Here is a 13,730-nt window from a genome sequence, read left to right on the forward strand (position 1 = left end):
GGAGCTGAAACCTGACTGAAAAGAATTTATTTCATCCAGAACCATCTGAAATTCCCAAACATTCCACCTTCTACACCAGTTTCCCTAAAAATGGAAGATGGGAGGCAATTGGATTGAAAGAAGATTTTTTTAAGGGGCGACAAACCAAGGCTTCCTTAAAACATCCTGGAAATGCCTCCTCCTGCAGTGAGGAATTTATCACTGGCCTTGGAGAAAGGAATCAAACCAGCACAATTCTATGCTTCCCAGCCCCAACTACCACAGACAACCAAAAAAGGATACCTTGGTTAATAGTATTGAAAGCCACTGAGAAGTCAAGGAGAACAAGGATGGATGCACACCATCATCCTGCCCTTGCCATAGATCATCCACAAGTGCAACCAATGCTACTTCTGTCCCATAACTGGGCCTGAAACCTAACGGGAAGGAATCCATTTCATCTAGATTCCTCTAAAGTTCCCAAACATTCCATCTTCTATACCACGGGCCCTAAAATGGGAAGATGGGAGACAGTGAGATTGAAAGAAGATTTTTTTAAGGGGCGACAAACCAAGGCTTCCTTAAAACATCCTGGAAATGCCTCCTCCTGCAGTGAGGAATTTACCACTGGCCTTGGAGAAAGGAATCAAAGCAGCACAATTCTATGCTTCCCAGCCCCAACTACCACAGACAACCAAAAAAGGATACCTTGGTTAATAGTATTGAAAGCCAATGAGAAGTCAAGGAGAACAAGGATGGATGCACACCATCATCCTGCCCTTGCCATAGATCATCCACAAGTGCAACCAATGCTACTTCTGTCCCATAACTGGGCCTGAAACCTAACTGAGGAATTTATCACTGGCCTTGGAGAAAGCAGTATCACTTGAATCATCAGGAGTGTTGATGTAAAGCTGATTATTGTCAAAATACTGATGTAGATGTTAAAAAGGAGTGGAGTGGAGAATCCTGAGAACTTTGGCATGCCACAAAGCAGCAGCTGTGGACTGAACCTCTCATTCCCTATTAACATTTATTGGGACTGGCCTTGGAGAAAAGAGTTGAACCCGCGCAAGACTGTGTCACCCAGCCCAAATTCAACAGGTAACCCAAAAGGATACCATGGCTGATGTATCGAAAGCCACTGAAAAGTCGAGGAGAGCAAAGAACAAAGTCATCCTGCCCTTGCCATAGATCATCCACAAGTGCATTGGAGCTGAAACCTGACTGGAAAGAATTTATTTCATCCAGAATCATCTGAAATTCCCAAACATTCCACCTTCTACACCAGTTTCCCTAAAAAGGGAAGATGGGAGGCAATGGGATTGAGGAGTTACAAATCCAGGAGAAACCACAGATTGAGAACCAGTGTGTCTGGTTAGTCCAACCCCATCCAGAATTAAAGATGTTAAAGTCCTGGAGCTGGACTTTAACCAAAGCCACTTGGTCTTACCAGCGTTCAGCTGAAGTTTGTTATCAGCATACTAATTGTACCTCATTCCATGGGGTGACAACTGGTAACTTCATGTAGATGTTCAGAAAGAATGGGAGAGTGCCCTGAGAGTCTATGGACTAAATCTGTCACTCCCTATTAACACTGATTAGAACTGACCCTGGGACACTGCCCAGCCCCAAATTCTGCAGCCAACGCAAAAGGATACCTTGGTTAATAGTATTGAAAGCCACTGAGAAGTCAAGGAGAACAAGGATGGATGCACACCATCATCCTGCGCTTGCCATAGATCATTCACAAGTGCAACCAATACTACTTCTGACCCATAACTGGGCCTGAAACCTAACTGGAAGGAATCCATTTCATCTAGATTCATCTGAAGTTCCCAAAATTCTTCCATACCATGGACCCTAAAAAGGGAAGATGGGAGACAGTGAGATTGAGGAGTTACAAATCCAGGAGAAACCACAGATTGAGCACCAGTGTGGTTAGTCCAACCCCATCCAGAATTAAAGATGCTAAAGTCCTGAAGCGGGACTTTAACCAAAGCCACTTGGTCTTACCAGGGTTCAGCTGAAGTTTGTTATTCCCTATCCAGACCCCCACAACCTCCAGACACTATAAGAGGCCAGCAGTATCACTTGAATCATCAGGAGTGTTGATGTAAAGCTGATTATTGTCAACATACTGATGTAGATGTTAAAAAGGAGTGGAGTGGAGAATCCTGAGAACTTTGGCATGCCACAAAGCAGCAGCTGTGGACTGAACCTCTCATTCCCTATTAACATTTATTGGGACTGGCCTTGGACAAAAGAGTTGAACCCGCGCAAGACTGTGTCGCCCAGCCCAAATTCAACAGGTAGCCCAAAAGGATACCATGGCTGATGTATCGAAAGCCACTGAGAAGTCGAGGAGAGCAAAGAACAAAGTCATCCTGCCCTTGCCATAGATCATCCACAAGTGCAATGGAGCTGAAACCTGACTGGAAAGATTTCATTTCGTCCAGAATCATCTGCAGCTCCCAAACATTCCACCTTCTACACCAGTTTACCTAAAAAGGGAAGATGGGAGGCAATGGGATTGAAAGAAGATTTTTTCAAAGGGCGACAAACCAAGGCTTCCTTAAAATATCCTGGAAATGCCTCCTCCTGCAGTGAGGAATTTATCACTGGCCTTGGAGAAAGGAATCAAACCAGCACAATTCAATGTTTCCCAGCCCCAAATACCATAGACAACCCAAAAGGATACCTTGGTTAATAGTATTGAAACCCGCTGAGAAGTCGAGGAGAACAAGGATGGATGCACACCATCATCCTGCCCTTGCCATAGATCATCCACAAGTGCAACCAATGCTGTTTAACCTACTGGAAGGAATCCATTTCATCTAGATTCATCTGAAGTTCCCGAACATTCCACCTTCTACACCAGTTTCCCAAAAAAGGGAAGATGGGAGGCAATGGGATTGAAAGAAGATTTTTTTAAGGGGCGACAAACCAAGCCTTCCTTAAAACATCCTGGAAATGCCTCCTCCTGCAGTGAGGAATTTATCACTGGCCTTGGAGAAAGGAATCAAACCAGCACAATTCTATGCTTCCCAGCCCCAACTACCACAGCCAACCCAAAAGGATACCTTGGTTAATAGTATTGAAAGCCGCTGAGAAATCGAGGAGAACAAGGATGGATGCACACCATCATCCTGCGCTTGCCATAGATCATCCACAAGTGCAACCAATGCTACTTCTGTCCCATAACTGGGCCTGAAACCTAACTGGAAGGAATCCATTTCATCTAGATTCCTCTAAAGTTCCCAAACATTCCATCTTCTATACCACGGACCCTAAAAAGGGAAGATGGGAGACAGTGAAATTGAAAGAAGATTTTTTTAAGGGGCGACAAACCAAGGCTTCCTTAAAACATCCTGGAAATGCCTCCTCCTGCATTGAGGAATTTACCACTGGCCTTGGAGAAATGAATCAAACCAGCACAATTCTATGCTTCCCAGCCCCAACTACCACAGCCAACACAAAGGATACCTTGGTTAATAGTATTGAAAGCCACTGAGAAGTCAAGGAGAACAAGGATGGATGCACACCATCATCCTGCGCTTGCCATAGATCATTCACAAGTGCAACCAATGCTACTTCTGTCCCATAACTGGGCCTGAAACCTAACTGGAAGGAATCCATTTCATCTAGATTCATCTGAAGTTCCCAAAATTCTTCCATACCATGGACCCTAAAAAGGGAAGATGGGAGACAGTCAGATTGAGGAGTTACAAATCCAGGAGAAACCACAGATTGAGCACCAGTGTGGTTAGTCCAACCCCATCCAGAATTAAAGATGCTAAAGTCCTGGAGCGGGACTTTAACCAAAGCCACTTGGTCTTACCAGGGTTCAGCTGAAGTTTGTTATTCTCTATCCAGACCCCCACAACCTCCAGACACTATAAGAGGCCAGCAGTATCACTTGAATCATCAGGAGTGTTGATGTAAAGCTGATTATTGTCAAAATACTGATGTAGATGTTAAAAAGGAGTGGAGTGGAGAATCCTGAGAACTTTGGCATGCCACAAAGCAGCAGCTGTGGACTGAACCTCTCATTCCCTATTAACATTTATTGGGACTGGCCTTGGAGAAAAGAGTTGAACCCGCGCAAGACTGTGTCGCCCAGCCCAAATTCAACAGGTAGCCCAAAAGGATACCATGGCTGATGTATCGAAAGCCACTGAGAAGTCGAGGAGAGCAAAGAACAAAGTCATCCTGCCCTTGCCATAGATCATCCACAAGTGCAATGGAGCTGAAACCTGACTGGAAAGAATTTATTTCATCCAGAATCATCTGAAATTCCCAAACATTCCACCTTCTACACCAGTTTCCCTAAAAATGGAAGATGGGAGGCAATGGGATTGATGAGTTACAAATCCAGGAGAAACCACAGATTGAGCACCAGTGTGTCTGGTTAGTCCAACCCCATCCAGAATTAAAGATGTTAAAGTCCTGGAGCTGGACTTTAACCAAAGCCACTTGGTCTTACCAGCGTTCAGCTGAAGTTTGTTATTCCCTATCAAGACCCCTACAACCTCCAGGCACTCTGAGAAGTCAGCAGTATCATTTGGATCACCAGAAGTGTTGACGTAAAGCTGACTATCAGCATACTAATTGTACCTCATTCCATGGGGTGACAACTGGTAACTTCATGTAGATGTTCAGAAAGAATGGGAGAGTGCCCTGAGAGTCTATGGACTAAATCTGTCACTCCCTATTAACACTGATTAGAACTGACCCTGGGACACTGCCCAGCCCCAAATTCTGCAGCCAACTCAAAAGAATATCATGGTCAATGGTATTGAAAGCCATTGAGAAGTCAAGGAAAGCAAGGATGGATGGATGAACTATCCCCATCCTGCCCTTACCACAGATCATTCACAAGTGCGAGCAATGCTGTTTCTATTCCATAACTGGAACTGAAACCTGACTGAAAGGAATCTGTTTCATCCAGAATCCTCTAAAGTTTCCAAATATTCCACCTTCTATAGCATATTCTCTAAAAAGGAAAGATGGGAGATTGGACAGATGCTGTCCAGACAGATGGGACTGAGAGATTTTTTTCAAGGAGGGGACAAATCAAATTGTGACCCATATAGAGGAAGTTATGAATGATGGAGGGTTGAACAGAATTGTCCAGTTTTGCTTTACTCTTAACCTGAGCACTAGATGAAAAATAATATTATTGAAGTTTGATGGTGATATGTATCACAGCTTTAGGTATTTTTCTGAGCCAATGTCCCTTTTTAAATGAGTTCACACATCTAAGACATGACTTGTTTTAATTAGTCAGAATGTTGAATTATCTAGAATGACTAGCTTTATGTAAATCAGTCAAATTCCAGATAAGTACATTATAATTTAGTGTGAGTGTGAACCTAGCCTTCAACTTACTTAAGTTAGATAGGACTAAAGTTTACAAGTGAAATTGTGGGCATCTAAAGGCAGCAGCATTCTCCAGACTAGCAGATGGGCTGGGCCAATTTCAGTAATTGGTAGAGAGAGGCTGTTCCTGTTTTAGGGCCAAAAACTCCTCCTTAAGACATTGACATTCATAGACTGAATATCTACAGTTGCAGAGGTAAACTGCTTATCAGCTTTCTGAAATATTTATTATGGGAGAATAGTGGCTTCTAAAATCAGATATGAATATCTGCAAAATTCTATCTACCAAGCTTCAAACTATCACTCTTCAGTATTGGAAAAGATGTGCATCTTGAGAAGATGCCAACTTGCATTTCTGATAGAAATGTAAATTATAACATCCCATTTTAAAGCAATTATTTAAAATAACGATAGACTTACTGTAAGGATGCCATGCCATAAACCCACATCTTTCTTGAAATCCAGGACATTCACAATGGTTTCAGCTACATGACAAAAAAAAAACCCAATATTAGTTCCTGGATGCCAGGTACAGCCAATCAAAAACTCCATCTTACAATGTAGTCGATTCTCTTTTTTTATTTTTTTAAATAACCTGAAAACAATTTGAAGTAAATCAATTCTGACTCATTGCTTTTGACCTATCTGGTCCTTCATTTCTCTTTCCTTCATTGTCATTTGCATAATATGTCACAGTGACTTATTCTTCTGAAAATAGGTGGAAAATGTTGAAAATAAGAGCAGGAAATTCATAATTTCCAAAATTAATGATTGTTCCACCTATAGAGAATTCTTCAAAATGTGTAGGTAATACAGATCTCAGAAGCTTGAGAAGTTTATATTAATTAGAGATGAAAATTACAACTCTGAAGTTGTCCATCTTGGATGATAGTCTGAAGTTTAGAAAAATTGCATCCCACAGATTTCTATCTTGTATAAACTTTTGGCGGTCCTGATCTCAACTGAATATTTGAATCCAGCTCTTGTTTTTATTAATCCTGGTTGTGTTTTGCAGCATTTCAGGCAAATCTAGCTTGAAGTGAGCTTAGTAATTGCACAAAAAGGGGCAAACTCTGTCATAAAAAGAACCAGGATTTTCTGTTCCATTTTTCTGGGTCGATGGGAAGAATGGATTTTCTTTTGAGGTATGAGGTAGAGTTTTAAACTATTTTAAACCTTGCACTACAATATCTCTTTGTTGTTGCAGTAAGAGAATACTGCAAAAAACAACAACAACAACAAAATCCAGGGCAAATACAGTTTTGCCCAAGGACTCTACAGTTCTGGGAAGATTCAAAAATCAGTTTGGCTAAGAAATAAGCTGAGTTGCTTTCCAATTTTTGGGAGAAATAGCTTAGCTCCTGACTATTGAATAATTGTCTCCATCCAATTATTTAAAACAAAACCCGGTAAAATCTATCATGCTAAATCATTTTCTGAAGCTAGTTTAGTCATTTTTTAAAAGTGTTGAAATACCTTCTGTGTATCCACATGCCTGGGTGAGCGCTTGACAATGGGTCAGTAATGCAATCCTTGTCACTGTCACGCCAAGAACACTTCCATCCTTACATGTTTTGTACTGTAGTAACAGAATTTTGCTCATCAGTGTCGGGGAATAACAAAACTGTTGTTAGGTCTCTGTCTCCTTCAATTTATTAAACTGTCTATTGAAAGGTGTCCCACTGAGTCCTCAAACCTCAAATACAAATAGTCCTTGAATTACCGTAAGGGAGTCTGCTCTTAACTCATGATGGTCGTACCTTGCGATGGTTGTAAATTGTACACCTTAAAAAAAATCTCTTACTGTGTATTTCAGAAGTTTACTGATGTCTACCATTCAGTATTAGGTCATCAACCAAAGCTGTTTTTTTATTCAATAACCAAGCTCCCATTCTCTGTTTCTCTCCATTCATATCATCCTGCTAATTATCTATATATCCTTATCCTCTAGCTCCCTAAAGATCCAGACTAAGCAGTTTAGGGGAGGGGAAGACCCAATTCTCATATCAATACTTAGTTTGCCTTAATGGTTGAACAATCTTATTGACGCCCCCCGATCACTACAGAAATCCGAATTAAAGTATCTCCATTAGAAAGCTGCCTAGTTTTTGCTTGAAAAGGCAGCCTATTTCTTCCCTAGGAAACAGACTCATTATCAAAGCTTATTACCATTAATAAGCTTTTCCTAACTAGTTCCAGTTTCTGCATTATGACCAACAGTGAACAGTTTGCAGCTTGCTTTTGTGTGACACCCCTTTAAATATTTCAAAAGTCCTTTCCTCCTGCAATCTCTACCTCTCAAATGAAATCTTCTTTGCTACCTATATTTGAACCTATTTTGATTTTTTTTCCCAACTTGGATATCACCCTTGAAATGGAGTCTGACCAGCACAGAAACTGAACCTGAATTATGGCCTCTCGTGACTGCAAATGACTTCAATGAATGCAATTTAAAATTGCATTTGCCTTTTTTGCTGTAACACCACAATTAAATATATGTACCTATAGCGATGAAGCTCTTCAGATTCAAAAGGAGGCTTGGAAGCACATGGGGCCCTTCATGTAGCTCCTGTGGCCAACCTCTAAAAGAAGCCATGTAAGCTTTTGCCTGCTTAATATAGGATTTGATACTAAGCATTTATTTTTGTGTTCCTCTGCTTAAACCTTTCAAATAGAGGTGAACTAGGAGTCCATGTAAGTTAACAAGCATATTTTGGAAAGAAATGTCTTTCTTTTGTTTCTGTGGAATTGTAAACCAGCAATATGTGCTAAAAGTAAAGTTGAATAATATAGTCCCACTAGCTTCTAAAAAGAACATCTGTCAAGAGTTGTCAAACTGTCTAATGATAAAACATAGTTCCCATGTTTCTATACACTTCAGTACCCATCCCTTCCCTGTAAAAGTCTGCTGAGTGCTACTATTTCAGCCTCTGCATCCGTTGTCCTGATATTTAATTCATGAAAAATATTATGAAGTATTCAGTTTCCTTCCTTGTTTATTTAAAGCACTTCTATTGCATCTATCTTTTACAGAGTTTTGCACATGCCATTGCACTCTGGAACTTTTCAAATTAGCTTTTATTGAGAAGTTTCCACTGCTGTTTTTTAGAAAACTTCTGATTCAATAGACTTTGATTCAGTGGACTTCAGATATAGCAGACAAAAATCTGACTAAATTTTATGCCTCTAGGCATGTTTAATTCTATTTGTGATTTTACACAGACAGCAGTGTAAAATCCCATTGGCGTCTACAAGCCAGTCTTTCCTTCTCGTTAATTCTTAAAGCAAACATTTATTGTATCTATAAACATAAGTTCAAATATGCAGCCACTAAAATGGTTATCCATGTTGCCGTTCAAAGATTGGGGGGGTGACCCTATACAAATTTAGCTGAATTGAGATATCAAGCTTTTTTAAATTTCCCCAACAATGTTATACAAGTGCAGATTGCTATAGTTGCATAGGAATGGAGATGTTTCATATATGCTTCACTATTTAATAAGTACATTGCAATATATTTACTTAAAACATTTAATCCGCTATTAATCTGGACTCAGAGTAATAGATGGAAATGATGCACATGTGAATATGAATGAACAAACACTGCACTCACCTCAATGTAAGCTGTGTCATTGTTTGCATCTTTGATGTGGGGGAACCAATCTCGAGGAGGTTTCGAAAGGTGTTTCGATTCTGTCACAAACCACAGCAGTTTTGGCCAGCCTTAGAAACAAACATAGAGCAACTTTTTAAAAAATAACAGAAGCCATCATGCAATCCTGTGGTCCACATTTCTTTAATAAAAATGACCTATGGAAAGTGTTCTCCTCTGCTATCTCTGAGTTGTTAAAGATCAGTAAATGCTGGAACCGTTAGATATAAAATCAAATTCTTGTTGTGCACTCTCAGCATGAGTTTGGCCCCAGTTTTAAATAGGCACTGGAAATGTTTGACTATACTGCCCATAGAGCAGTGGTTCTCAACCTTTTTAATGCCGCGACCCCAACCGGTCATAAGTCGAGGACTAAACCCGTCGTAAGTCGAGGACTAAACCCGTCGTAAGTCGAGGACTACCCAACCGGTCGTAAGTCGAGGACTTTCCCTGCCCAGGAGCGCCGCGCATGTGTGGTTCCGCCCCCTGAGCCTGCCGAGGCGTAGCTGGCAAGCGGCAGAGACGGAGCAGGCCGACCACCAGCTGGCCCAGCCCAAGGGAGGTAAGGCACCCACCGGAAAAGGGGAAAAAATGGTGGACAAAAAAAATGGCAGACAAAAAAAATGGCAGACAGCCTTGCTTGGCGACCCCCGTGAAATGGCCGATCGACCCCAAATGGGGTCCCGACCCACAGGTTGAGAACCACTGCCATAGAGGATCAACTTCCTGTTCCTGGAGCCTGTCCTTCTCTCTCTCTCTCCCCACGCCAAGCAGCTGGCATGCCACCACCTCCCTTTCAGAAACTTTGAAAAGTGTCGAGAGTGATAGAGTGAAAGCAATATGAATGTTTCTTTTTTCATTTTTCATTTTACACACATCCTCCTGTGGCATGCCCAGAACAAAATATGAAAGGGAATAATTGCTAGCAAATTTTGTTTTTCAAAGCTGAGAATGAGTGAATTTTTGTTACTCCAGGACCCATGGTAGTTCAGAAGACTACATGGAAAGAAGAACATTGTTCTACTGATCAGTTGGAAGAAAAGCTTTGTGTTTCAAAGTCTGTGGAAGACAGGATGATTGTGGGTTGGCTTCAGTGAACTGTTCTATTTAACCTTATCCTGCCAGGAGACAATAAGGGTCAGTGGGGCACTTCTCAACAGTATTTAAATGACAATTATACCCAGTTATACTGGGTTAGAACAGGCAAGATAGACAGTACTGATCTGATAATTACACAGCTTTGGAAGATAGAAATTCAGACATCTTTTGCATCTTTTAATTAGTACAATTCTCTACTTTTGCTCATCATTGGATAATGGACATGAAATCACATGGCATATGGTACTGAATTAACCCTGCACAAACTTACCTTTAAATTGTGGTATCTCCCCTGTAGGGCTTTTAGGTAGCCCTTTATGGCATGCATCACTAGTCAAGGCTACAGTAACACCACAGCTTCCAAGCAAGAAGCCGATCTGTTGGCTACCTGCATCCTAATTGAAGAAAAAGCAAGGGGGGGGGGAAGCTTCTAAGTGAATCAATGCAAAAGCAGTAATGAAAACTTTCCTTTAAAATATATCTGAGCTATTAACATTTGCTTTACTTAGTCAACTAATTTTTTTTAAAGACATCTATTATGTTTTGATCAAGGTCCTTGGCTTTCAACGCTTCAGTGCTTTTGTAAGAACATTTTTTGATAAAATATTTAATACAGAGAATTGTATTTTTCTTTAAAAAGCAAAAATCAGATCAGGAAGACCCCAACCTTTCCAATCTTTGAAATTACAACCTGATGTTTGGTGGGCAATTTATAACAGAGAGAAGAAAAGCAGAATAAAAACCGGAAACAAATATGGGCACAAAGAAATCCACAAACTAGATAGGCAGATTTTTTTTCTTTATCTATAAAAGGCAAGTATTAGATTCCAAACCAGGAAAAGCATTAGACTGCATTAACTGAGCAGGGAATCTATTGCTACAGGATGTGGTGGTGACTTCTGAGTTAGATAATCCAAAGGAAAAGGAAAAATAAGTTTATGGGAAAGAGATCTAATAGCCATAATGGTTCAGCAAATTATGTCTAAAAACAAAAGGAGGGACATGCAACACCTGTTATTTTAATTGCCTTCCAGATATCTTGGGCTGACCATTATTGGACACCAATTTTTTAAAATAGTTTGATTCTGTGACAATGTTTGCATCCTATTGAATCATAAACTATTGTATTGGCCGGATTCATACCATACATTAAGCCACAAACTGCTCAATATTTAACATTCATATATTGCCTTATCTCACCAGTTTCACTTACAAAGGCCTGTTGAATTTGGATTATCCCAACAGAATTAGGGGCACTTGAATTCTGTGAAACCCCAAGCAAAAATCAACAACATTACAGCAACTATAGCATTTTAAAAAAAAGTTATTTCTTTGTAATATTTCCTCTTCTCTACTCACTGAGGTTAACACAAAATTTATACCTTGGAAAACTCTAGTTAGAAAAAACAATGACTCTACATCAACAATATTCAGTTTCTCTGTTTCAATTTGGCCAAGTCACAAGTACTCAACAAGATACAACAGCATAAAATATACAGATAAAGTCCATCACTATACCCCAGTATCTGTTCAAGATGCACCAGACAATAGCCAGACACCACAGTTTTCAAAACAGAATAGATAAGTTTACAGCAAGACTTTCATTGCATTACAAAGACATTAGGCACTGGAAATCTGAAGCAAACAAAAAGCAGAAATGGAGGTTTTGTGACTATCGAGATAGTAAAAGAAAGGTCTTGAGATATAGATCTATTTTGTCCAATAGCTCAACAACTTAAGCTTGTTTTTTTATGTATAGTTAAAAGTTGTTAGAAAGCTATCGGTTCTAGGGGAAAGACATGCATTATACTGTCCCCCACATTTAGAGCCTAGCATCAATCTCTCTGTAGTCAGATTTTTTTAAAATAGTATTTAATTACACAGTTGGGTTTGTATATGCTGATTTTTAAAGTATATATTGGGATGAGAAACTGGTTTATGACAGATTTGTATAATTACTTCAAAGTTCAGGCACCCAACAAATTCTCAATTATATTTGCATTTTCTTATGATTAAAGTAATTATGAGATATGTATTTCCAGCTTGGCAAAGTTAAAGACATACTTTTGCAAGAAAAGTCTTCAGAAATGAGCTCTCATTTGGTTTGGCTTCTATGAAAATCCAGACAGAAGGAGGAGTACCCTTTTTAAGATAAATAGAAAGAGACAAAGAGGATGAAATCATGCCAGTTGGGGAAAAATTCTGTGCATGCTGTGCTATCAGTAGCCCAAGGAGATTCATGACTTAGCCAGGCCCTAAAAAATTTACAAAGTTTAAAAGGCATTAATCAAAATTGGCATAAATATTAAAATACATCCTACATTAGCTTAGGACTGACAATTGTCTACCGCTTTTATCCCTTGCTGGAATCCCGAAAATGTAGGGTGTCTTTTGGAGGGAAGGTTGTGGGCTGTTACTTCCTTTATTGTGAATAAATCTAGCTGACAGATCTCATTATTTTCAAATCATGCCAGTGGTTACTTAGACCTAGATTATTCACTCTGATCCTGAATACAAACATTCCTGGGTTGTCAGTCTCTACCATCTACAGCTTCCCCATCAAGATTTTTCTAATACCCCAAAGAAAATTAAAGTACATCTATTGCCCCAAGACAATGACAAATAGGACTTCATCTGTCTTTAAACCAAGAAGTAATCAACAGGACTAACTCAATGTTTTATCTAGGCTACAAAGGGTGTAGAAAGGTGTGGCTAACCAGAGAACACTACATTGAGAGAGCTTACTTCAAACAACATAGTGTATATGCTTTTCTTTGTGTAGCTTGATGTGAAAAAGGAAATAAAAACACAGAAATAAGACAAAGAAATGTCCATGTACACAAAATAATATTCCTTAGGCCAATATATACTCTCAACAGTCTTCTCTGGGTCCAATTTATACTCTGCTGGACATCTGGAGTCTAATAGTGTAATGCAAATATATATGCATGCTTAATAAATAATATTTTATACATCTACAGATTTTCTTTCCCAGCTTCTGTTTTCTATATATTTCTCAAAAAAGTAGTCTAGCAAAAATGCATGAATGGGCTGCAAATGGATGCTATAGAAAATATTTTGGAAATCATGGTAAGCTAAGAAATTAAAGGAGGGGATTTGCCTTTCCTTGCCAGTATTCTTATTGTTACTCAGCTACTGGCCAGGTTTTAATTAAAAAGAAGGAAAGTCAACCCCTCCACCCCGCCCTATTATTTTGTCAACAGTTTCTCTGCCATGCAGAGCTTCTGCAACATCAGAGCAATTATAAGAGAAAGAATGTCCATGAAAACCAACAGATGCAATGGATTTTGTTGTGACTATCTCGTTTTGAAAGAAGAGATAGGAAGAGGGGAGAAGAGATAAAGCATAAAAGAATGTCCTTGGGGGGGAAATGATATGAACGTTTCTCTAAAATGTAGTGGTATGTTTCTTTCGGAATGCTATATGTTATCCAAAAGATTATTGAACTTTCTCTAAAACAAAAAGGCAGCATTGACAAGAGTCCATTTTAAAACATACTACAGGGCACAGCTTTACTTAGCTTGAAAATAAACCTAAATGAGATTTGTCTTTACAAGCTGAGGACAGTAATTATATATCACAACATCTCAAGTTTTTC

At 39.5% G+C, this 13,730-nt stretch overlaps 1 protein-coding gene across 1 annotated transcript in view; it reads right to left on the reverse strand.

Moving 5' to 3' along the window:
* The window catches only part of DIP2C (disco interacting protein 2 homolog C), a 371,277-nt gene that overhangs the window by 59,575 nt on the left and 297,972 nt on the right, over window positions 1-13,730 (reverse strand). The window contains exons 11-14 of the mRNA XM_015811492.1: window positions 10,383-10,506; window positions 8,975-9,084; window positions 6,838-6,940; window positions 5,782-5,846 (exon numbers count right to left, since the gene is read on the reverse strand). Coding sequence (XP_015666978.1) covers window positions 5,782-5,846; window positions 6,838-6,940; window positions 8,975-9,084; window positions 10,383-10,506 — 402 coding nt within the window. The remainder of the gene's footprint in view (window positions 1-5,781; window positions 5,847-6,837; window positions 6,941-8,974; window positions 9,085-10,382; window positions 10,507-13,730) is intronic.

The sequence above is a fragment of the Protobothrops mucrosquamatus genome, unplaced genomic scaffold, assembly GCF_001527695.2.
Source record: "Protobothrops mucrosquamatus isolate PMUCROS unplaced genomic scaffold, P.Mucros_1.0 scaffold42, whole genome shotgun sequence".
Classification (NCBI taxonomy): domain Eukaryota; kingdom Metazoa; phylum Chordata; class Lepidosauria; order Squamata; family Viperidae; genus Protobothrops; species Protobothrops mucrosquamatus.